This window comes from Lissotriton helveticus, chromosome 8 (assembly GCF_964261635.1).
Source record: "Lissotriton helveticus chromosome 8, aLisHel1.1, whole genome shotgun sequence".
NCBI lineage: Eukaryota > Metazoa > Chordata > Amphibia > Caudata > Salamandridae > Lissotriton > Lissotriton helveticus.
Window position 1 is genome coordinate 1,259,531,642 of NC_136069.1, and position 25,027 is coordinate 1,259,556,668.

General features: G+C 45.5%; 1 protein-coding gene across 1 annotated transcript in view; it reads left to right on the forward strand.

Annotated features, from left to right (window-relative positions):
* ATP10A (ATPase phospholipid transporting 10A (putative)) overlaps positions 1-25,027 on the forward strand; it is an 828,689-nt gene that overhangs the window by 653,812 nt on the left and 149,850 nt on the right. The window contains exon 9 of the mRNA XM_078658238.1: positions 17,200-17,394. Coding sequence (XP_078514364.1) covers positions 17,200-17,394 — 195 coding nt within the window. The remainder of the gene's footprint in view (positions 1-17,199; positions 17,395-25,027) is intronic.

Here is a 25,027-nt window from a genome sequence, read left to right on the forward strand (position 1 = left end):
CTACAAAAGAAAAAGGTAGAAGGTCCACAGCTAGCATTTTAGCCAGCTTAGTGTTATACAGACGCGTCAGTGGGTGGTTGCGTTCATATGGCACGTCTGAAGTAAGCATTGTTCTAATGTTGGCCTGGACCAAGCATTTACGGGCTGATAATGACTTCGTTGACCCAATTTTGCTCGCTGGTGAACTTTTGTGCGTTGGTGTCTCACTCGCTCCAACACTCTTAGTGTGCCTCACATTGGGTGTGCTGCTGAGAGGGGTACTGGGTGTAAGGGAAGTGTTTGACACGTCTTCTTCCTGCTCGTCAACATCAGATGAAACATCAACGTTTCCTTGATTTTGGCCTTTCTTGATCGCAGCTAGGTGCGCAAACCATTGGACACCGTGCTTTCTGTCAAGATGACCACTCTGGCCGCCGGTACCATAGTTGCTACCTGGCTTACCACGACTAACTGCAAGCTTACAAAGGGTACAAATGGCAAACCTTGGATTTTTGGGACAAACAGTAAAGAAGTCCCAAACTGGGGACTTGAAGTGTCTGTGGGACCTGGAGGAGGCGGCGATACTGGTGGTGGTGGTGGTCATGAAGCTAATGCCAGATGAAGTGGAGGATCTGGATTGGCCAACTTTTGTACGTTTTCCACTTTCACCGCCACTAATTAAGGTCGAGGTTGACGCAGGTCTCTTCTTGCCAGAAAGAAATATGGAAGCGGGACGAGTTGGTGTACTACTTAACTCCAATGATTGTGGTGTTTCCACTGCCTCCTCATCGACAACATCATCATCATCATCATCACGCGCAGCAGCTCTTCGGGCTAGGGTCAAAATGTCTGTTTGCTGCATGCCCGCTGGGGCTGCAGTGACCTTTATGATGACTGGGTCGTCGTTGGCAGAGTCTTCATCAGCAGCAGTATCCGCCACTTCTTGTTGAGCCTCATCACACTCCATAAGTCTGAGACTTTGGACGAGCTTCCTTTTACGCTTAAGTACCTTTGTTGGATCATGGTGTGCCTCACTCTCAGACGGCTGTGGTGCTGGTTCCCAAGTTTGATCCGTATCATCAGAAGGAGGTGTGCTTGAAGAGGATGTAGACACCACCCTTGATCTCTTCCTTGCTAGGGTTGTGGAAGACAATGAAGGATCATCAGGAGGAGTGGCTTCCTCAAATGATACCTCGCCTTGATTGTCGATTTCCTGATGTGCCCCTACTTCGGGAGGAACAACTATTGTGGGCACTTGTTGTGACCCTCCATGCACCTCTGCATGCGCATCTCCTTGCGCTGCCTCTCCTTCCACATGTACTTGGGCTTGTACTTGCACATGTGATTGTTGTTGCCGCTGTGGTTGTTCAACACTCGTCAGATGAGCTACAACAACCTGTGTTGATTGAGGGACATTGCTGCTGCTTTCTTGCGATGAGCCAACATCACTGGTCGATGGTGATTGAAGAAGTATACTGGCTGCCTCTGCAGCACTCAAGGGCTTGGACTTAAGTTGGCGTGGTGGTGGTGGTGGCACTGAGCCCAATGGAGCGGGGGTGCTGCTGCCAGCTTGGTCCCCAGCAGATCCCGCTGCAGCTGCTGCAGGCATACTTTTTTTTTTACTCACAAAAAAAGGGGCGGGCGGCACACCAGTGTCCTTGGTAACTTGCTTCTTCTGCTCCTTACTGGCACCTTTCTTGCTAGAGGAGCTACGGGTTACTTTTTTTGGGGCCATCTTCTTCAGAGCAGGTCAGCAGGCAGCAGTTGCACGAGTTGCAGAGGGTTCTGTGTCCAGACGTGACGTCGCGTGACGTTATGCTGCACACACCGCTGCAGGACTTCTTCCTGGCACTGGTGGTTCTATTGAGTCTTCTTGTGCACCTAAAAGCAATGGAAGACAGAGGAACATCAGTTCAGTTATACACCCCAAAAAATCGACAAAACACAGAAAAATGAGCACAATCCCATGCCATCCATGATGTTTACATTGAAGACACCCCACAGAAAGACTAGGGACATGCAAGTATGCAACACTCACTACCCCTGGGCATAAGGGATGAAAAGTAGGCAAAATAAGTGCAGGCCTCAGACACTGCCTCTCCTCAAAATGGCCCCCTTACACCCCAAGCACATGTTGCCTGTACCAGCCAGCACTCAAGATGGCCACCACCACCACCCACATGGCCAGTCCACATCAACAGTACACCCCCAAAAAACAGAAAAACAGCCAGAAATCACCACAATCCAATGCCATCCATGATGTTTACATCAAAGAGAGTGAGACAACACCACAGGCACACTCAGTCCATGCACCACCACCACCCCTGGGCAAGCAAAAGGCCACACCAGCAGCCCCCCAAAAACGACAAAAAACAATAAAATAAGCACAATCCCAGCCCATCCATGGCCTCAATTATGTTTAAATTCAAGAAGACACCCCACAGAAAGACTAGGCCCATGCAACACTCACCACCCCTGGGCAAAGGGCCACACCAGCAGGCCCAAAAAAACGACAAAAAACAATAAAATCTGCACAATCCCAGCCCATCCATGGCCTCAATGGTGTTTAAATTCAAGAAGACACCCCACAGAAAGACTAGGCCCATGCAACACTCACCACCCCTGGGCAAAGGGCCACACCAGCAGGCCCAAAAAAACGACAAAAACCAATAAAATCTGCACATTCCCAGTCCATCCATGACCTCAATGGTGTTTAAATTCAAGAAGACACCCCTCAGAAACACTAGGCCCATGCAACACTCACTACCCCTGGGCATAAGGGATGAAAAGTAGGCAAAATAAGTGCAGGCCTCAGACACTGCCTCTCCTCAAAATGGCCCCCTTACACCCCAAGCACATGTTGCCTGTACCAGCCAGCACTCAAGATGGCCACCACTACCACCCACATGGCCAGTCCACATCAACAGTACACCCCCAAAAAACAGAAAAACTGCCAGAAATCACCACAATCCAATGCCATCCATGATGTTTACATCAAAAAGAGTGAGACAACACCACAGGCACACTCAGTCCATGCACCACCACCACCCCTGGGCAAGCAAAAGGCCACACCACCAGCCCCCCAAAAACGACAAAAAACAATAAAATAAGCACAATCCCAGCCCATCCATGGCCTCAATTATGTTTAAATTCAAGAAGACACCCCACAGAAAGACTAGGCCCATGCAACACTCACCACCCCTGGGCAAAGGGCCACACCAGCAGGACCAAAAAAACTACAAAAAACAATAAAATCTGCACAATCCCAGCCCATCCATGGCCTCAATGGTGTTTAAATTCAAGAAGACACCCCACAGAAAGACTAGGCCCATGCAACACTCACCACCCCTGGGCAAAGGGCCACACCAGCAGGCCCAAAAAAACGACAAAAAACAATAAAATTTGCACAATCCCAGCCCATCCATGGCCTCAATGGTGTTTAAATTCAAGAAGACACCCCTCAGAAACACTAGGCCCATGCAACACTCACTACCCCTGGGCATAAGGGATGAAAAGTAGGCAAAATAAGTGCAGGCCTCAGACACTGCCTCTCCTCAAAATGGCCCCCTTACACCCCAAGCACATGTTGCCTGTACCAGCCAGCACTCAAGATGGCCACCACCACCACCCACATGGCCAGTCCACATCAACAGTACACCCCCAAAAAACAGAAAAACAGCCAGAAATCACCACAATCCAATGCCATCCATGATGTTTACATCAAAGAGAGTGAGACAACACCACAGGCACACTCAGTCCATGCACCACCACCACCCCTGGGCAAGCAAAAGGCCACACCAGCAGCCCCCCAAAAACGACAAAAAACAATAAAATAAGCACAATCCCAGCCCATCCATGGCCTCAATTATGTTTAAATTCAAGAAGACACCCCACAGAAAGACTAGGCCCATGCAACACTCACCACCCCTGGGCAAAGGGCCACACCAGCAGGACCAAAAAAACGACAAAAAACAATAAAATCTGCACAATCCCAGCCCATCCATGGCCTCAATGGTGTTTAAATTCAAGAAGACACCCCACAGAAAGACTAGGCCCATGCAACACTCACCACCCCTGGGCAAAGGGCCACACCAGCAGGCCCAAAAAAACGACAAAAAACAATAAAATCTGCACAATCCCAGCCCATCCATGGCCTCAATGGTGTTTAAATTCAAGAAGACACCCCTCAGAAACACTAGGCCCATGCAACACTCACTACCCCTGGGCATAAGGGATGAAAAGTAGGCAAAATAAGTGCAGGCCTCAGACACTGCCTCTCCTCAAAATGGCCCCCTTACACCCCAAGCACATGTTGCCTGTACCAGCCAGCACTCAAGATGGCCACCACCACCACCCACATGGCCAGACCACATCAACAGTACACCCCCAAAAAACAGAAAAACAGCCAGAAATCACCACAATCCAATGCCATCCATGATGTTTACATCAAAGAGAGTGAGACAACACCACAGGCACACTCAGTCCATGCACCACCACCACCCCTGGGCAAGCAAAAGGCCACACCAGCAGCCCCCCAAAAACGACAAAAAACAATAAAATAAGCACAATCCCAGCCCATCCATGGCCTCAATTATGTTTAAATTCAAGAAGACACCCCACAGAAAGACTAGGCCCATGCAACACTCACCACCCCTGGGCAAAGGGCCACACCAGCAGGCCCAAAAAAACGACAAAAAACAATAAAATCTGCACAATCCCAGCCCATCCATGGCCTCAATGGTGTTTAAATTCAAGAAGACACCCCACAGAAAGACTAGGCCCATGCAACACTCACCACCCCTGGGCAAAGGGCCACACCAGCAGGCCCAAAAAAACGACAAAAACCAATAAAATCTGCACATTCCCAGTCCATCCATGACCTCAATGGTGTTTAAATTCAAGAAGACACCCCTCAGAAACACTAGGCCCATGCAACACTCACTACCCCTGGGCATAAGGGATGAAAAGTAGGCAAAATAAGTGCAGGCCTCAGACACTGCCTCTCCTCAAAATGGCCCCCTTACACCCCAAGCACATGTTGCCTGTACCAGCCAGCACTCAAGATGGCCACCACCACCACCCACATGGCCAGTCCACATCAACAGTACACCCCCAAAAAACAGAAAAACTGCCAGAAATCACCACAATCCAATGCCATCCATGATGTTTACATCAAAAAGAGTGAGACAACACCACAGGCACACTCAGTCCATGCACCACCACCACCCCTGGGCAAGCAAAAGGCCACACCACCAGCCCCCCAAAAACGACAAAAAACAATAAAATAAGCACAATCCCAGCCCATCCATGGCCTCAATTATGTTTAAATTCAAGAAGACACCCCACAGAAAGACTAGGCCCATGCAACACTCACCACCCCTGGGCAAAGGGCCACACCAGCAGGACCAAAAAAACTACAAAAAACAATAAAATCTGCACAATCCCAGCCCATCCATGGCCTCAATGGTGTTTAAATTCAAGAAGACACCCCACAGAAAGACTAGGCCCATGCAACACTCACCACCCCTGGGCAAAGGGCCACACCAGCAGGCCCAAAAAAACGACAAAAAACAATAAAATCTGCACAATCCCAGCCCATCCATGGCCTCAATGGTGTTTAAATTCAAGAAGACACCCCTCAGAAACACTAGGCCCATGCAACACTCACTACCCCTGGGCATAAGGGATGAAAAGTAGGCAAAATAAGTGCAGGCCTCAGACACTGCCTCTCCTCAAAATGGCCCCCTTACACCCCAAGCACATGTTGCCTGTACCAGCCAGCACTCAAGATGGCCACCACCACCACCCACATGGCCAGTCCACATCAACAGTACACCCCCAAAAAACAGAAAAACAGCCAGAAATCACCACAATCCAATGCCATCCATGATGTTTACATCAAAGAGAGTGAGACAACACCACAGGCACACTCAGTCCATGCACCACCACCACCCCTGGGCAAGCAAAAGGCCACACCAGCAGCCCCCCAAAAACGACAAAAAACAATAAAATAAGCACAATCCCAGCCCATCCATGGCCTCAATTATGTTTAAATTCAAGAAGACACCCCACAGAAAGACTAGGCCCATGCAACACTCACCACCCCTGGGCAAAGGGCCACACCAGCAGGACCAAAAAAACGACAAAAAACAATAAAATCTGCACAATCCCAGCCCATCCATGGCCTCAATGGTGTTTAAATTCAAGAAGACACCCCACAGAAAGACTAGGCCCATGCAACACTCACCACCCCTGGGCAAAGGGCCACACCAGCAGGCCCAAAAAAACGACAAAAAACAATAAAATCTGCACAATCCCAGCCCATCCATGGCCTCAATGGTGTTTAAATTCAAGAAGACACCCCTCAGAAACACTAGGCCCATGCAACACTCACTACCCCTGGGCATAAGGGATGAAAAGTAGGCAAAATAAGTGCAGGCCTCAGACACTGCCTCTCCTCAAAATGGCCCCCTTACACCCCAAGCACATGTTGCCTGTACCAGCCAGCACTCAAGATGGCCACCACCACCACCCACATGGCCAGACCACATCAACAGTACACCCCCAAAAAACAGAAAAACAGCCAGAAATCACCACAATCCAATGCCATCCATGATGTTTACATCAAAGAGAGTGAGACAACACCACAGGCACACTCAGTCCATGCACCACCACCACCCCTGGGCAAGCAAAAGGCCACACCAGCAGCCCCCCAAAAACGACAAAAAACAATAAAATAAGCACAATCCCAGCCCATCCATGGCCTCAATTATGTTTAAATTCAAGAAGACACCCCACAGAAAGACTAGGCCCATGCAACACTCACCACCCCTGGGCAAAGGGCCACACCAGCAGGCCCAAAAAAACGACAAAAAACAATAAAATCTGCACAATCCCAGCCCATCCATGGCCTCAATGGTGTTTAAATTCAACAAAACAGTTGTATCATGCACCCATAACCAACCCTGGTCCTACTGGATACTGTGGCTACCCACAATATAATTTATTTAATTTTCTGAAAAAGTTCCAAAATTGTACTTGCAGCAACTGTAATGCCCCAAACAAACTTACTTGTGAAAGTTGATTTCTAATCCAAAAGTGATCCAAAGACAGTCAAAAAGGCCTCAAATCCAAATATCCAGCAGCACCCACAAAAAGTAATCCTTCCAGCTCCAGATCCAAATGAAAGTGACCAGGAGATGGACAAAGCACTGGGAGGAGCCTGCTGGACAGGAACAGGAAGTTGGAGACTGTGGGGCACTTCCTTCCTCCCCCCCCCCCCCAAAATGGACTCCTTGCAAAAAAAAAGGCCATGCAAATGTCAACCTGAGGAGTGATTCTGATAAAAATCATAATTTTCTGAAGGTTTATCCTGTTTGCTGGTGATTTTCTTGTGCGAAATTGCAAAATCTCTATTTCGCAAGTGCGAGATTGTTCCTTTCCGCCGCAACTACATGTTCGCAATTGCGAACTCTCGCGAGGTGTGCTGTGCAAGGTGGCAAGCCGCGAGTACGTATTCGCGGGCGACAAACTCCCGCGGGAACACGCAGCAAGATCTAAAATGGCGCGTCACTCGCAAAGAAAAACAACTCGGCAAACGCTAAAATGACGGAAAGTGAACGCCGTGCACCACGCCGCGCGCCGCAACCAAGCAAAAAATCCGCCGCGAGCGGATTCACGGATTTTCGACAAATTCGCGAGCGTTCGCGGATTGCGGATTTGCCGAAAATCCGAAAAATCCGCGAGCGGAGCGGATTTTACGCCCATGCTTAATGAGCCCCTAAGATCGGTTTTCAGATAGATGCAAGGGTCGCACTATATAAAAATATTAAAGTAAAATTAATTTATATATTTGAGATAGAAAGATTTCACACTGATACTGAATGGTTCCTGTTAGTTATTTTGTGATTTCATGTTAACACTAGATTAAAAATATGTGATGCAAAACTCCTCCTACATACAAGAAGGGGGAGGTCTGCTATTTACCGAAAGATTTAATGGGGGTGACATTGCATAAAATATGCAGTTCTGTTCAGTCAGTTGTTCTAAAGTGGATATATTACCAAAGCAAAATTGCAGCATAAACGGACACTCTGATATGATTTACTGATGCACAAATATTACATCAGCACCAGTGGAGACCAAAGCCTAACTAGATTTGGTATCAGTGGATTCAAGAGATTCTTGAGGGCATTGCGTTTCTGGTTTTTGCACTGAGGATAACAGCTTGGAATAACAACAAAATATTTAGCAGATTTCTTAAGAAATGCCAGATTATTTTCCTTTCTGTCCTGAAATGCAAAATCTAACACGGTAGTTGAGTTTGATAACATTTATGTCTATGTTTTATAAAAATATAAAAACCCGTATGCATGAATGTACAAGCATCCTGTCACAAATTCTTTCAAGCATTTTAACTTAGTACCTAGCCAGGGTATAATCAAAGGGTCCTGAAGTAAAGCATAAGGTAACAGAGACTTTTGCTGTTACCTTGCATCAGGAAAACCTTCACTTCTCGCGGAACCCGCTTCGCGGGTCCCGCATCGTCACTGCTGCTATCACTGGACTTTGGGAGCTATTCTGGGTGATTGACAGGGCTGCGAGCGCCGGGACCGGGACTCAATATCCCAGGAGTCCCGGCAACCCCAAGGCCGCCACACCTGGCCCGCTCTCCCTGACCGCCCCGCCCCACCCTTATTTCGTTTAAAGCTCTGCCTGCCGTATGGTTCATGGGACGCCAACAGAGACTTTTGCTGTTACCTTGCATCAGGAAAACCTTCACTTCTCGCGGAACCCGCTTCGCGGGTCCCGCGTCGTCACTGCTGCTATCACCGGACTTTGGGAGCTATTCTGGGTGATTGACAGGGCTGCAGGGCTGCGAGCGCCGGGACCGGGACTCAATATCCCAGGAGTCCCGGCAACCCCGAGGCCGCCACACCTGGCCCGCTCTCCCTGACCGCCCCTCCCCACCCATACTTCAACGGCCCAACGTATATAAGTATTTGAGATTCCCGCTGCGCGGGAGTGCCCGGGGCAAAGCCCGGGCAAAGGGCGGGCCCTCTGAGGCCCTCCGAGGCCAGAAGAGGCCGGGCTGGGCGTCTTACTCTCTCCTGCAGTTTTGTAAGCAAAAGAACACTTGTACCTGGTGCCCCTTTGCTTGTTTCTTCCATACCCACCTCCATTACTGCCAATACTTCTTTTTCGCATTTTCGTATGGTTAACAATGTTTCTTACTACCAGTACTTTCTTGTTTGATCTTGTTATATATCATTGAAATGTCTTCATCCACTCCTAATCAGGTTGTTGAGGGGGGATCCAAACGAGGCACGTTAGATAACTTTGTCATTAGGTCGGCCTCTACGGTCGATAGGGACCTAGCCTTACCGGAGCGACGTGCTAATAGGCGTCGCTCGATTGAACACATTAAGAATAAAAGATCTTCAGAGGGCCCCACTTTCCCAGGTTTGCCTCTGTTAACTGATAGAGCTGAAGGTCCCAAGAGCCCAGAGCCCCTGATCGTTTCTAGTATTCCCCTACTACTCCAGGAGAGGGTTACCTCCCCTGATTCTTTGGCTGTTCCCAATTCTGTTATCAATCTTTCCGCCTCGCTGGTTAGTTGTCTAGATGAGGTGGAACTTTTGACAGATACCCTCCCATTAGCGACTAAGCCATCTCCCAAGACTAATAAACGGCCAGTAGATGCGGACGTTCATCGCAGTCATGGTCCTCCGCCTAAGAAAAGGCGAAGGAAGGGACATGGCACAACTAGGAAAAAAGCCACATCCTCTCCCTGTACTAAGAAGCCTGACCACTTACCTTTAGGTTCTTTTTCTCCGCCTGTTAACACTATTCTTGCCTCAGATCAGCAGGGACTAGATTTATTGGGGAGTATCGAGAAAATGATCAGATCGTTTATATTGCCCTTGGTGGAGAGGCTCAAGAGGATAACTGTGCAGTTGGATTATCTAGAGAAAGTCATTAAGGAGTCCCACAAGAGTACCAAGGGTTCAACTGGGGCACTTTCTGCCCCTGTTTCCTGCATTGTCCCCCTGGCTCCTGTGCCCCGGATCCAGGACAATCATTCCAAACAACCTAGAAGTATCGCGTCACAGGTTACTACATCTCCTGGACACGATACTAATAGGCAGGATAAGGAAGTAACGGGGCGTGTGACACCTAGCTGTCCTTTATCCCAACCCCTAGCTGCAGATAATATTGTTAAGCCTCATATTCCTAAAAGACATAGAGTCAATCTGCCCCCTGAAGCAGCCCCTTTTGTGGTAATCTTAACGGGTGTCCCAGTTTTAGAAGTAGGCAAGAGAGAAGACCAAGCCCAACTTAAAAATAAAGCCATTCACTGGCTAAAACAGAACCGGCCTTTACCCTTACACTTAAATGGTGATATACTTATGGTTCGACGACTTGCTTGGATGGGTCCCAGCCCAAAAAGCATTACAGGGGATATTATTATAATCAGTTTTAAAGACAAAAGGGTGGTTAGCTTTATTTTGAACTGGTCCTCCCTTACAGGCAGTAGTTCGATTACCCCAAGAGATCTGCCTTATTTCTATCCCAGAAATTTGTTAAGCCCAGGGGTGAAGTCAAGATCATGGGTTCCCAATGTGGAGAGCCTAGTCAGATCATTTAGGCACCCGCAGGTTAATCGAATGAGTAGACAACGCTATCACCCTGAGGGTAACCATCACGCTCTTAGACCTCCATTTGCCCCGCCGATTCTAAATCTTGCTCATTCTGCCCATCAGGCCTATTCGGATCCTTGGAACCAGTATTTAAACACTCCACGTGTTCCACCTGATCCATGGTCATTTGATCAGTTTCAAATTCCCCTCCATAATCGATTTGATAGTTTGCGTGACCTGGAGGGTGTGGACTGACTGAGCTGTAAACTCTCAGTACCATTCCGTTCGACAAGTCTTTCATCTCCTGCACCCACTGACAGCAGCCCAGATATTCTAGCTGGGCTGCACCATGGAATTGCCCCAGTCATTGTTTCAGGGCGGTGCGATGAAACTGATTTAGTCACCACTGGTAAAATGGGCTCTGCCATCCCAGAAGCTCCGGTTACCCATACTGAAGTCATCACTCGCAATCCTGGCCTAGTCATCCCGGAAGCTTTTGATGCTAGTACAGTTAGGCAGCCTTGTGAGCTTCCTACCGGTCGTAGCAATAGTGTTACAGCCGTTAATTATAGCTTCCTATTTTGGAATATTGCAGGTATTAGGGATAGGGTCTTGGATTCTTCTTGGGTTGCGTTTGTTAGTTCATTTGGATTTTTGTGTTTTCAAGAAACCTGGACCACTGAGCCTGTTCACATAAATGGGTATAGCACTTTTCATGCTGCTGCTCTACCATCTAAACGGGGGTGGAACAGCGGGGGGCTTTGTATATTTATTTCGAATCTGCTGGGTGTTGTGAATATTAAGGTAGTCAAAGTGGGAACCTGTTATCAGATTCTATAAATTCGGTTGACCGCTAAGGTTGATATCATTTTGATTAATATTTACAACAACCTGAATAAATGTTTAGTTGCAGACCTGGTTTCTTTACTGAGTAAGGACTTACACGGGGCCATCACCCCAAAAGGGAGGGATTGTATTATTGTTTGCGGGGGGGATTTTAACCATAATCTGTGTGATTTAGTGGGGGGGGCTGTGGTCTTATTGGGGCAGGAGCGGATGTTTCATCCCCACACTTTTCTCACTTGGATGGGGGCGAATCACTGAACGAATTGTTGGCATCCTTTAACTTAGATTTTGTAAACAGACTGTGCTCCCCCTGTGTTGATTTCAGTGCAACTTTCGTGGGGAGAGGGCATGGTACCATCATAGACTATATTGTTGCCTCTGAAAGTTACGCCTCTTGGTACACAGGCTACTCTACTCACCCCGTAGGGTTTAGCGATCATCTTCCCCTCTCTTTTGTCATCAAATTACCACAGGCCCAGCATAATACACTGATTGAAAGATTGTCATGGTTAAAATTCTGTGAAATGCCCAGACAAAATGGATATGTTATCAAATGGTGTCATATCGATGCGGAGGCCATGCACAATAAGATTGTCAGGGAATCCCTTGCCTCAATCGAGAGGTGCTTAGATGTTGAGGCCTCTCATGAGGAAATCATGGCAGCTTTTGAGACCATCTCACGAAATATTCGAGACAGCCTGTCCTGAAAGGGGAAAGATTCTAATTCTAGGCCTACGACCAATTCCTGGTTCGACGCTCCCTGTTCTAAGGCACATTCCCATCTCAAGGCTGCATTACATAAAAAGAACAGGGATCCGGTTGAGGTGGCTACTTGCAGAAAAATCTATCGTTTATCCCGAAAGAATTGCAAGAATAACATCAAACAGGCGGCCTGGACTAATTTCGTTTCTGCTGCACAATCTATGCACCTTTTTTTAATACATCAAATAATGCTAGGATAGAGGTCGCCATTAGCGAAACTTCCTGGATTGACTTCTTTTCGGAAGTTTATAATCCAGGGGAGACCACTAAGCTAGTTGATATGGTGGGCATAGATAAGGAGGCTTCACGGACTTTCCAAAAAGTAAATTTGGGAATTTCAATTGGCGAAATGTCCACCGCCATAGAGCAGAGTAGGGGAGGAAAAGCCCCAGGAATTGATGGGGTTCCAATTGATTTGTTCAAATACTCAGTCGCCTTATGGTCCCCAATATTGAAGAGAGCCATGGAAGCAAGTAGTGAGCTGGGCTTTCCCAGGACCTGGTCTGATTCTATCATCATTCCCATTTTCAAGAAGGGAGATAGAGAGAGCCCCTCTTGTTATCGCCCTATCTCCCTTCTTGACTCTTTTATGAAGATTGTGGGGAGGGTTGTTTTGAATTGACTATTATCCTGGGTAGATGAAGCAGGAGTCCTATCTCCGGTGCAGTACGGATTCCGTGAAGGGATGGGTACTGTAGAACAGGTCCTGAACATCACAGTCCTCCAAGCGAAATATGTCTAGGCCAAGGCTGGAAAACTCTATGCAGCATTTGTTGACCTAAGTGCAGCATTCGACTGCGTTAGGCACGATCGATTGTGGAAGGTGCTGGAAAACCTCAAAATAGAAGAGCCTATTATTTCTTTTTTAAGGCAACTCTATGCTGGGGCAAGGGCAAGGGTGAGATTCGGAACCAGCGGCGAATGCACCAAACCCTTTTATGTGAAACGTGGAGTGAGACAAGGGTGCGTGCTTGCGCCCCTCCTTTTTAATCTATATACGAACGAATTAGAAGATGTCCTGGTGTCCAAAGTTATTGGCTCACCCAGAATCAATTCCAAACAAGTAGTGTCCCTATTATATGCGGATGACGCTGTTATTATGGCAAGGACTGAGAGAGGCTTGCAGTTAGCCTAGACGCTTATATTAATTTTATGGAATCTAGGGGCTTGACTCTAAATGTTAAAAAAACCTTCGCGATGGTATGCACTAGGGGCAAATCTAAAACCTGCAAACTGTTTGCATGCAGGTAGAAAGTGCAGACCACTAATACCTTCTCATATTTGGGAGTAGTTCTGGAGGGCGGGGGACACTGGGGTCCAGCCATTAGAAGCAGAATCCTGTTGTTCAAAAAAGCTACTGCAGCCCTCATGGCTTTTTCACGTAAGATGGGAAAAAGACCCCCAGCAATTCTACTTAAGATCTATTCGGCCAAATGTGTCAGTACAGCCATTTATGGGGCAGGTGTCTGGGGTATCTTAGACACCAGGGAATTACAAATTGTAGAAAATGCTTTTTTAAGGTTTATTTTAGCTGTTCCTTTTAGCTTATCTGTGTTTAATTGCCACGCTAAGCTGGGGGTTCGACATATCAGTGACCTGATTGCGATGCAACCAATATTACTTTGGCACAGGGTCTGGACCGCAGTCGAATTAGAATTAAACAGAGAGATCATTTGTGATGTTATGGCCCTTGACAATTCTCACAAAATAGCGTGGTTATCATACATCAAAAGGTTTTGTCTAGAAATGGGAAAACCCGAGCTTTATACCGCTCCAGAGGGGCTCTGTAGGATATCAAGGAAAGATCTAAAGAAAGATTGCTGGTTTCATCTGGAATCCCTGCGGTTAGGGATAGAGTTGAACAAGGTCACGATAGTGCGGCATCAATTGTTGCTTACATCAGGCAATATGCAACCCTATCTGAATTGGTGCATCAGGGGTTTCGATAGGTTCTTACTTACCAGATTCAGATTTGATATCTTCTTTCGTTTAGTCTCATTTCCCCATATCAACGACTGGTCAAAAAAGCTCATTAATTGCCCATGCGATGGGAGAGCTGAACAATCGACACTTCATGTGATTTGTTTTTGTGGTTTTTATCAAAATGAGAGAGCCCGATGGATTAAACCACTTTTGAAAAAATATGGCCCCTGGTATCACTGCCGCCCAGCTTTACTGTATCTCCAGCTTTTAAATGATGAATTATGTGGAAGGAAACATTTATTATGTTCTTAATTTTATTGTATTCATAGTCATTTTCCTCTTCAATGTATTGTTACATTTGTGTATTTTATGTATTGTTTTATGATGATGTTGCTTTTATGATTTTTCCTTTTTACAAAAATCGAATAAAGCTTTTTCTACTACTACTACCTAATTTAAAAGCTACCACTCAGAGCATTTATTCTTTGACCAATGTATCTATTCAAAATTGCATTAATCACCTGTAATAGATAGGATTGATATTGTGCTTAATGTATTTTTCTTTCTATTATCTAAACTTATACCCTCAACCACTTCCTGACTTCAGTCATGCCTTAAGTGTTTCCTCCTTCATTGTATGTCACAGAGTAATGGTGATCAGACTTCCCTTTATACCAAAACTACCACCCATCGCCAATTGTAATAGTGTAATTTCACTCTAGCCATCTTTCCTTTGGCCCACAAGTAGAAAAAGATATTTTTGTTCAACTGGACAGCCCTAACTTGCTCACCAATAGCAATTAATGAATGTTCATGTGAGAAAATAAAGGTTAGTATATTACTGCCCCCTGTATGGCGATTAAACTCCCCATAGGCGTTCTCGCTTTCTGTGCCATGAATTCATTAATACATCTGAGCGTCAGACAAGTGATCATGCCTGATACCTTGAGTTCTTTGGGCCATGGTATGATTTAGGTCTGCCTGAGGAGGCTGATATATAAATAGTTATATATAGGGATGGTACTCAGAATACTACTTCTCAACTATCACAGGAGGTTGATAGGATGCTGGTTGCTAGCTTTGAAGTTGGCCATTTTGTACTGGATCCTTAATTCATGTTTGTTCAGTCAGAGGTACCTGACATTCATATGCATGTAATCCTATTATACCATGGCAGAATGGCCACAAGGAGTAAGTTACTTTGGCCCATTTTTCTGAAGGAGGCATTTTTACCTGTGGTAATGTTGATGTATGCTGCTTGAGTGGAGATATTATCTGGATATGGCATCAGATGGCAAAGCATTCTTTGCTTCTTTCAAACTTTCTAGATGTATGCGTATGTCTCAATAACACTTTGAACATGTTACAATCCACATTTTGAGCTTTGTGTTTCCTTTTCTTCTTTTAAAATTAGAATTGCTTGTTTGCTCAATTTTCTATTAACGTACATTTGCATTTTACCCCTTGTTTGCTTTTCTTCGTAACATAAACAGTGGCATTCTGGTTTTATTACATTGTAAGGATTTTTAGGCATCGTTATTACCAGTACAAACCTCACATTGGAGACCTTGTGATCATTTGCTGCTCCTTGGTTTGATATTGATAGCCTTTAAAGCATAGAGAAAAACACTATTCTGTCCAAGGATGCAAAATCACTTTTAACCCAGAATGTACAATATGCATAATGTTTTGAAGCAAAGTGAAATTCAACCTTTGAATGTTAATTTAGAAAAAACTGCTTGTCCGTAAGCTAGACCTCCGGTATGTTGTTTAAAAAAATCTCTAAAAGAAAATATTTCATAGTACGTTTTAATGAAACAAAGTTTTTGCTTTGTCATTAAAATACATCATACTTTGTAGAGTTGTACGGAACCTATTTCAGGCTATGGAATTGTGCAAAATTAAAAATCCTGCTTCTGTACAAATGTGTTTATTTTGCCCTATTGCTCATTATGGAACTTTTTCTGCTGCAGGTATGTTTTTTTGCATCATTTTCTGCAATACCACATTAATCTACAGCATTAATTGCGAAGATACATTATGAACAAATACAAATAGGAAAGCGTTTTCTAAAAGTTTAGTTTCTTCATAATAACTATGCAGATTTGTTCTACCATGAAGTTCATTTCCCTTATTGCTGCAGTCGATTATTAAAAATGCGGCTTTCCCAATTTCATAAAATTGGCAAAATGCATGGTTACATTTAGTTACATACTTTTGGCAAACTAGCCCAAGTTTTTATTCTGCAGTTGAGTGGAAGAATGCACTGTATACTGTTCTGATACTGTATGTAGAAGGCCTTAGAGACTTTTTATTATTTGTTGATACAGCTCGGCGAGTAGTAGATTTTTGTTATTAAAAATTATATAGCAATACTAAATTCTATTGAAATGCAAATGTAAAATTGTCCTGCCTACTTTGTGAAGGAATTGTCAATAACACTACAGTAGAACTGCTGCACACGCATGGCAAGAATTCCGTAAGCCACGTAAAAGATTTTGCACATTGCTCATATTGTGTTTTTATGATGAACAATTTATACTGAACTAAGTCCCAAGTCATAATATAAATAAAAAATCTCACCTGTTGAGCAAATAAATTGCACAGTGTTCTAATATTACAAATAGTGCATTAAAAAAATCAGTGGGCAAAAAAGCAGACATATCGACGAGTTGAATAAGATCCGTAAGAAAAAGGATATGTGTAGTTAAAGAAATTGAGTCTTGAAAAATGTAGGGACTGTCTGATAATAAGAGACAGCTGTAAGAGAGCTTTTGTGCACAAGCAGTTTGATTTTATTTTTCTTGTTTAGTTTGGAGTTTTACGTTTTTGGAATGCACTCTCTTTCCTCCTACAAATCCATTTCACCTGCTGATTCACGAACATCAACTGTCATTTATATATAGGACATGTGATCTTTTGAGGAGACCTATTCAAGGACTCAAAGAAATATGATTCTCAAATACTCTTTGTATTTCCAGGAACACACAAATATTGCTGGTTTAACATTGCTAGGGTTACATTAGTAATGCAGGTTCTATGTTTTTAGGAAAAAGATGTTACTCCTGACCCCAAGCTGCTGGGAAAGGTAAATGAGTGTGCCAGTTACCTCCAGATCATGCGGAACCATGAGCAACCACTGTCCCGACTCACACCTGAGTTGTGTGATATTCTTGACTTCTTCATTGCATTGACCATCTGCAATACTGTTGTTGTGACCTCTCCAAATCAGCCAAGGCAAAAGGTAGGTTGGAAAAATGCCATAACAACCATTACCTTTAAAATGGGCTCCCCACACACATTTAATGGAATACAATGTTATGTTATGTGACATACTTCATTCAGTAACACATTCTAGGTTTTAAATAAAGCCTTTCATTTGAGTGTATGGATAAAGAAACCATTCATCTTTCTGTGGTGTGTGAATTGAATACCATTAAAATGAATAACTGTTATTTGTATCGTCTTGAAACACAGAAGTGCATAGTAAACACTATATAAAATGTTATCATCATTATTAGTGCTGGATATATATTAGTTATTTACAGATCCCATCGAAAAAACACATATTTTAGGTGGATCGTGCATCTTTTCATGCCACTTTTCCACAGAAACCCTCTTAGAAACTTTGGAAATTGCAGCAGCCAGCAGTATTCTGTAGAAGAAAGAGTAGGGTATTGGTCCTTCATAGCTTTCCTGCTAAAGTATATATGGCATTACACTGAGCTCTTCCACCTTATCCATGTGTTTTTTGGAGCCCCGTTGAAGCAACTTTGGTTACCTACTCAAATGATATATTACCTGTTGTAAGAAACCTATCCACCCTTGTTAATATTTAATATTTCTCTTGGATGTTTGCAAATCAAGTTCAACATTAGGCAAATAGTAAACAGGCTGCTTATTTTTTGTTCTTTAACCTTTTTAACGTGGAGCATGAGACAATCACATGCTCTGCATTAACCATGCACTGAAAAGGATACAAGCATTTTGTTATCTGTATATGTGCAAAAAATACATTCGGTGTTTGCGTCAAAAGGATTTTCTGTTTTAAAAAAATCTCTGGTTGTGAAAGTAAAGCTTACCTTATGTTGAGAGATTATTATAATTTCACACTGTGCGACAAGCACTGTCACACTGTGTAAAAATGATCACCACAGGAATGCCATCCTCAAGGAGGGCTTCAGTACTAGACCCCAGTCATGAGGGAGTTTGCATGGGCAAGTGTTCCCCCGAACCAAAATTACGTCTGCTTTTCTCCCCCCCACCCTCTGTCATCCTGGGGAGGGTGCCTCCAATCTTGCAGAAAGCCCACTAGGCAATGTGTTGTGAAAAATTCTACTGTAGTAGGGGCAGCATGTCTCGGCATCAAGCTGCATCTCCACTCCTACAGTCTTTCTGTCCTACTGGGGCGTAGAGCACCCCCATCCCCATGGCAAGCAAGAGGACATTTTTATTTGTATACACTTAGTTGTGACATTTGGGCCAACAGAGAGGGGGTAACTCATCCATTTTGCCTACCCCAGTTGGCAGAAAGATTGTGTGGTACCCACAGGTGAGGTATGCAGTGCTGTGCTGAGATAGGCAAACTCTGCACACCATTGTGTTTACAAAATACCCCTGAATCATATGATAGTATGGGTAAACCCAAATTTAAAGTTGTACAAATAAACACTGTTTTTAAACTCATTATCTTGGGCACATTTCAGAAGTGCGTAAGCTTTGTTCATACATATTTTCCTTTCCTTAAATGGTCGCTACACAATGAAAATCATTAAAAGCAAGAGTTCAGTTGTTGATCGTGTGATTTTGGACAAAAAACAAACCCTGTATATCCCTGCAACCAGAAGAGCCTGACGGACATAACAGAAAATTAGTTAATAAATTTCCCATTGAAAGAAAAAATTACAGATGAAAACAGTACTACCCATTTCAGTTTTTTTTCTACAGTTGTCATTGTTTTATTTCAACTTCCAGTCTCCATGAAGCAATGACGCAAATGACTTTATGCAGATTTTTAAATTGTATCTCTTTTTAAGTGTGTAGCTTTCTGGGCTTACCCAAGATAGGTAGAAACCACACACAATGGGAAAAAATTGGCCACTGCTTAGAAAAATGCAACCATTTTTTTTGTTGAAACTCTGCCTTTTCCTGAAAGCTTGAAAGAGGATGATCTTAACACAGCAAACATTTTCTTGATGCAATTTTGAGAAAAATATAACCTGTCGTGCACAGCATTTTTTCCAATTTGTAAAAAACAAACAAACAACATTTTGGGTATTTTCTCGATTCCCTCGAGAAGCGGCCACAATTTCTTGGTACCTTTAAAATCCTTAACATGGGGGAAAAGGAGTGCTAATTTAGAATGTATACCTTTTGGGGATAAGCAGTTATGAATGCCTTAGCCTGACGTGCCCCGACCTACAAAAATGCTTGGCGGCCTGGGGAAGTCTCAGCAGAAGGGTTACCCAAAATGACTAACTTCGTCACTTTTTAGGGCTCGGCCTACGTCCCACGAAGTGGGCGTGGCTTAAGATTCCTTTTATGAGGACTTCGAAAATCTAACCTACGAATTCCAGAAAGCTCGTGAATTTTGCAATGTATTTATGGCAGCTGCATGGCAATTGGCCTTCGCATGGCTGTCTTTTTAGAAGACAGCACGCAATAGGCCATAGGCTGTAGAGTTGCTCTGCTTCCTGCATATTCCGTGCGGACTCGCGCAGCAGAAGGCCATATTTCTTCAATTACCAGCTGTCAGGGGCCGCGGTAATTAAAGAGAGATGCTGGGCGCGCGTCCACCAGTCTGCAGTTAGTTTTTTTTCAGCTGTGTGTGTGTGCGCGCATGCTGCCTCCCGGCTAAACGTTGACTTCAGTCTTTTTGTATGAAATAGTTCAGTTTACTTTCTTGTTTTTACAATTGGATCGCTTTCGCGATCCTTTGAAGTGCCACTTGTTTACCCTCCCACCCGCCCGGTTTACGTTGCGTCTTCACGCTCTATTATTTATCTGTATGTCAGATGAGGCGGTGGAGGGAGAACCAGGAGTGAGGCGACCTCGAGGTGTGCTGCTGCTTCTCTGCGGGGGCCACTTTTGTAACATTACCCAAATTAATTTAATAGCTGAATATTTCACCAGGGAACGTGACTTTTCACGATTCTAATGTGAAAAAGCATACCAATGTGTATAAATTCTCCCTTCGAGCAAAACAGCCACGCGCACATTTCAAGATCTTTTTTAAGTTATTTTCTGCATTTAAAACGTCTCGTCAGCTGTAACTTCCCATTCAGACCTAAACTGTCAAGGTGCTTGTGTTTTTGTCAGGAACTTCAGACTTTGGAACAGGGGAACCAAGTTTGAGTGCCGGCGTCGGCTCTGCTGTGATTCTGGGCAAATCACTCAATTTCCCCGTGCCTACAAAAAAAAAAAAAAATTGATCGCCTGTGACATAACTGGGGCTTATGTAAAGCGGTCCAATATATTTGGATCGAATTTGCGCCATATAAGGGTGCAAAAATATGTTCTTCGCTACAACATACAGTAAATTAAGATTGAAATATGTTCACCCCATAAAGGTTGCTCTGCAGAGTCCCAGCACAAATGACAGTTTATAACAATACGTGTTCTGGAAATAGCGCCTAACACCTCAAGCGCAGTAAATCCATTACTCAGAACGATGTACCGACCTGTGGAGACGGAAAGGATGGGTTGCCATTTCCAGCATTGTATCACCAGATGCCAGCACCAACGAGGGGGTAGCCCACGAGCTTGTATGTGTCTTCCCTGTAGTGCCCGCATTTTGCACACATGGTGTCACTCAATACCACTATGGGGTTTGCACGCCCTGCTTTTGTGCTGCACTGTGGAGAGAGCCCATCTGACAAATCTTCAGGGCAATTCAAGTATGCCTGTGACTTCATTGTGCAGCTTTGTGGGCTTGTGTTTTTTTTTTTTATATTTATATTTTTATTAATTATAACACAAGAGTAGAAATGTACATATCGGGTATCATTTGGAGGAACATACAGTAGTGGTGGACGGGCATATGAGTTGAGGAAATATACAACAATAATAGGCATCTGAAAGTTAACAATACCAGCTTAGAGCTGGGGCAAAACAATACGGTACAGATAACCTTAAGCAAACCTCCTCGGAAACCGCCCACCAGGATACAGGATATGGAGATCGGACACTCGACACCCGGATATGAGAAACAAAAGGCTCAGGAGAATATGCCACATCTCTTGCAAAGAAGGGAAAAGGGAAAAAGAAAGGCCATAGAACAAAATAAAGGAAAAATAACCCCCCCCTCAGCCCCCCACCCTGCACCCCTGCAGATGGCTACGACCTAACCCCACTAGTAGCGTGCCTGTCACACACTAAACTAAACCCCAAGGGAGGGAAAAGATGGAGGAGGAAATGTCATACAATACAATACGGGCTCCCGGACTCCCCTCCCCCCGCCAAAAGCAGACATCCCCTACCGTCGTACTAAGCAAATCAAAGCAGACAAATAAGCAAACAGATAGGGGAGTCATAGAAGGAGAAAAGACCTTCCCGCCCAACCCCCGGCACCACAGAGGTGGCAAATCCCTTATCGAACATAGTCATTGTACCAAACCCAGACAATCAGACTTCCATCTGGCCCCTACGCTCACGGACACAACCCAGCAGAGTCAAAAGAAAGTCACTGTACCGAACTCAGATAGTCAAGTTCAGCCCTGGCCCTTACGATCCATCGCACAAACCCCATCCAGTAGGACCGACATAGTAGCAAAAGAGTCAAAACGTTGTAGAAAAAGGAGACCAATGCATCCTGAAAGGGTTAAAAATGTTAAGTCTCGAAGTCTACCAGACACACGAAAGTCAGTCCAAAAAGTATTAATGGAAGTCTCCAGAAGCGAAGGAAGAAAAGAGTCCTGCGCGGCCGATGACTCTGCCGATCTTGCTAGTTGTTCAGGGGCTCCAGTAACATACTGCTGTATTCGAGCATAGACAAATGGCACCAGGTCTTGACTATGTTTGGGGTTCTCCTCTCGAGGTAGATCAAGCTTCGCGGGGGTCACCCACCGTTGCAGGTCTGACACAGGGCTGGAGTCCGGTCTCAAACACATAGTCTCGATGCTTACAGTCAATTTGTGGAGAGCAGCCTCCATATGCAGATGAAGAGCCCCGATGTCGGCCATTACGGTCCTCAGTGTTGGTCCACACATCGTCCGATCCATCTCCGCTTGCACGATAATAGAGCAGGTCGTTAACCCCGGAGGCCGGCTACTCCGGGGAAACAAACAGGAGCGGGATGGACGGAGGCGACGGGCGACTTGTAGGCTTGGCGCTCTTCACACCGCTGCCGCGAGCGGGGCCCCACCCGCGGACCCCGAGGGACGCAGCAATCACGTCTCGTCGCCATCTGTCTAGTATTCGCCGGGACCAAAGACCACCACCAGGATCGAGAATAAGTTTCACTCCGATGAGACTGGACTCCGCCAGGTACCCGCGGCCGATGTTGTTCAACTGAAACCCAGCTGGGTCAGTACTCGAGGCCCCGGCTCACACACTGGAGTAGGCCCAAAAATGAAAGATGGTGTAACTTCGTCAATCAGAGCGATAAAAACTCCGGAATTGCCCCCTGGGCTCAGCAACGATTCAGACACACGGGAGTCGGGCGGGAGGTCAGGATGAATTTCAGGATAGGTCCGCCAGCGACGGAGGTCGACGGAGCCGGGAGCTTATGCGGCCATCTTGGTTGCTAGCGTAGCTCCTCCCGGGCTTGTGTTTTTTGTTGCAGTTTTATATAGCCTGAACTCGACCCGAAGGTATTCGAGCACCTTACATGAGCACCAGTTTCATTACACAAGGACACGTTTTTTACAAGAACAGGAGATTTAGTGATTTGCCCAGAATCACAGGACGTTGACACGACGCCGAAACTCGAACCATATTACTTAGTTCCAAATTCCGCAGCTCTGGTTGATACGCCACATACTCTCCATTTATTGGCCCCATGTGGATTCCATCAGTAGTTAATGTAAATCGATCCATGGTCAAACATAGGGCCTCACAGACTACAAGGCAGATGAACCCGCTTTTCCAGACAAATGCCTCGCCTCAGTGTACCCATGTGTGATATCCTGTCTGTCTCAGCAAATCCAAATGTGACCCCTCCCTCTTTTGCATTCAAAGAGCACAGGCTCCTGCTTTATTAAGAAAGGGGTCGATGCCACGTTCTTGCAAAGTACGCGCTCTTTCCACTTACTTGATATGCATGGTGTCCCTTTGTAGTGCAAATGTTTGAAACGTCTGCGTGTATATATCTGCCTGCATCATGGCGATTGCATCTGTGAAAAGCATTTGCCAGAATGCTCTTCGATCTCTTCCACTTTATGGGGGCATGAACTGTCTCTTAAGTGCGTCTGCGTTACGTACTGTTTTATGGGTGCCTGGAAAGCACAACGCCTCCTTTGAATGTGTCACAGATGCTTGTCTGTCTTGTCCTGTTTCTTGTGTATGAAGAGACAAAGCAGGGTCTCACATGATTGATGGCCACACAAGCTGCAGAAGGAAATGATTCACCATAAGCCTGTAACTGAAGAATTTCCAACAGCTGATTAGAAGCCACTTGAGAAGGAGATTCTGTTTCACCTGCATATATTTCTAATACTACTCTCTGCGGGGTGGGAATGTGTTTTATGGAGCACGAGAAAAGTACACTAGTGTAGAGCTTTGACATTTTCCGTTTAAGACGACCCGTATATTGTACGCACCAGGTCTGATAATGCACGCATATCTTACTGTAAAACAAACAGCATCGACAAAAGACAAGCGAAAACAGCAAGAAGCAAGGTACCAGTTAACTGGAAGGTAAGGGAAACACGCATTGCAGTATGACTGCAGAGTGAGTGCAGAGTGAGTGCAGAGTGAGTGCAGAGTGAGTGCAGTGTGAGTGCAGAGTGAGTGCAGAGTGAGTGCAGAGAGTGTGAGTGCAGAGTGAGTGCAGAGTGAGTGCAGAGTGAGTGCAGAGTGAGTGAGTGCAGAGTGAGAGTGAGAGCAGAGTGAGTGCAGAGTGAGAGAGAGTGCAGAGTGAGAGAGAGTGCAGAGTGAGAGAGAGTGCAGAGTGAGAGAGAGTGCAGAGTGAGTGCAGAGTGAGTGCGAGTGCAGAGTGAGAGTGAGTGCAGAGTGAGTGTGACTGCAGAGTGAAAGTGAGTGCAGAGTGAGTGTGACTGCAGAGTGAGGGCAGAGTGAGTGTGACTGCAGAGTGAGGGCAGAGTGAGAGTGACTGCAGAATGAGGGCAGAGTGAGTGTGACTGCAGAGTGAGGGCAGAGTGAGTGTGACTGCAAAGTGAGGGTGCAGAGTGAAGGAGAGTGCAGAGTGAGAAGGTGCAGAGTGATAGTGAGTGCAGAGTGAGAGTGCAGAGTGAGAGTAGAATGAGAGAGAGTAGAGTGAGTGCAGAGTGAGTGAGTGCAGAGTGAGTGCAGAGTGAATGTGACTGCAGAGTGAGTGCAGAGTGAGTGTGACTGCAGAGTGAGTGCAGAGTGAGTGCAGACTGCTGCGTGCCACACACTGCTGCACGCCACACACTGCTGCACACCACACACTGCTGCACGCCACACACTGCTGCGCACCACACACTGATGCACGACACACACTGCTGCACGATACACACTGCTGCACGCCGCACGCCACACACTGCTGCATGCCACACACTGCTGCACGCCACACACTGCTGCACGCCACATACTGCTGCACGCCTCACAGTGCTGCACGCCATACACTGCTTCACGCCACACACTGCTGCACGCCACACACTGCTGCACGCCACACACTGCTGCACGCCGCACACTGCTGCACGCCGCACACTGCTGCACGCCTCACACTGCTGCAG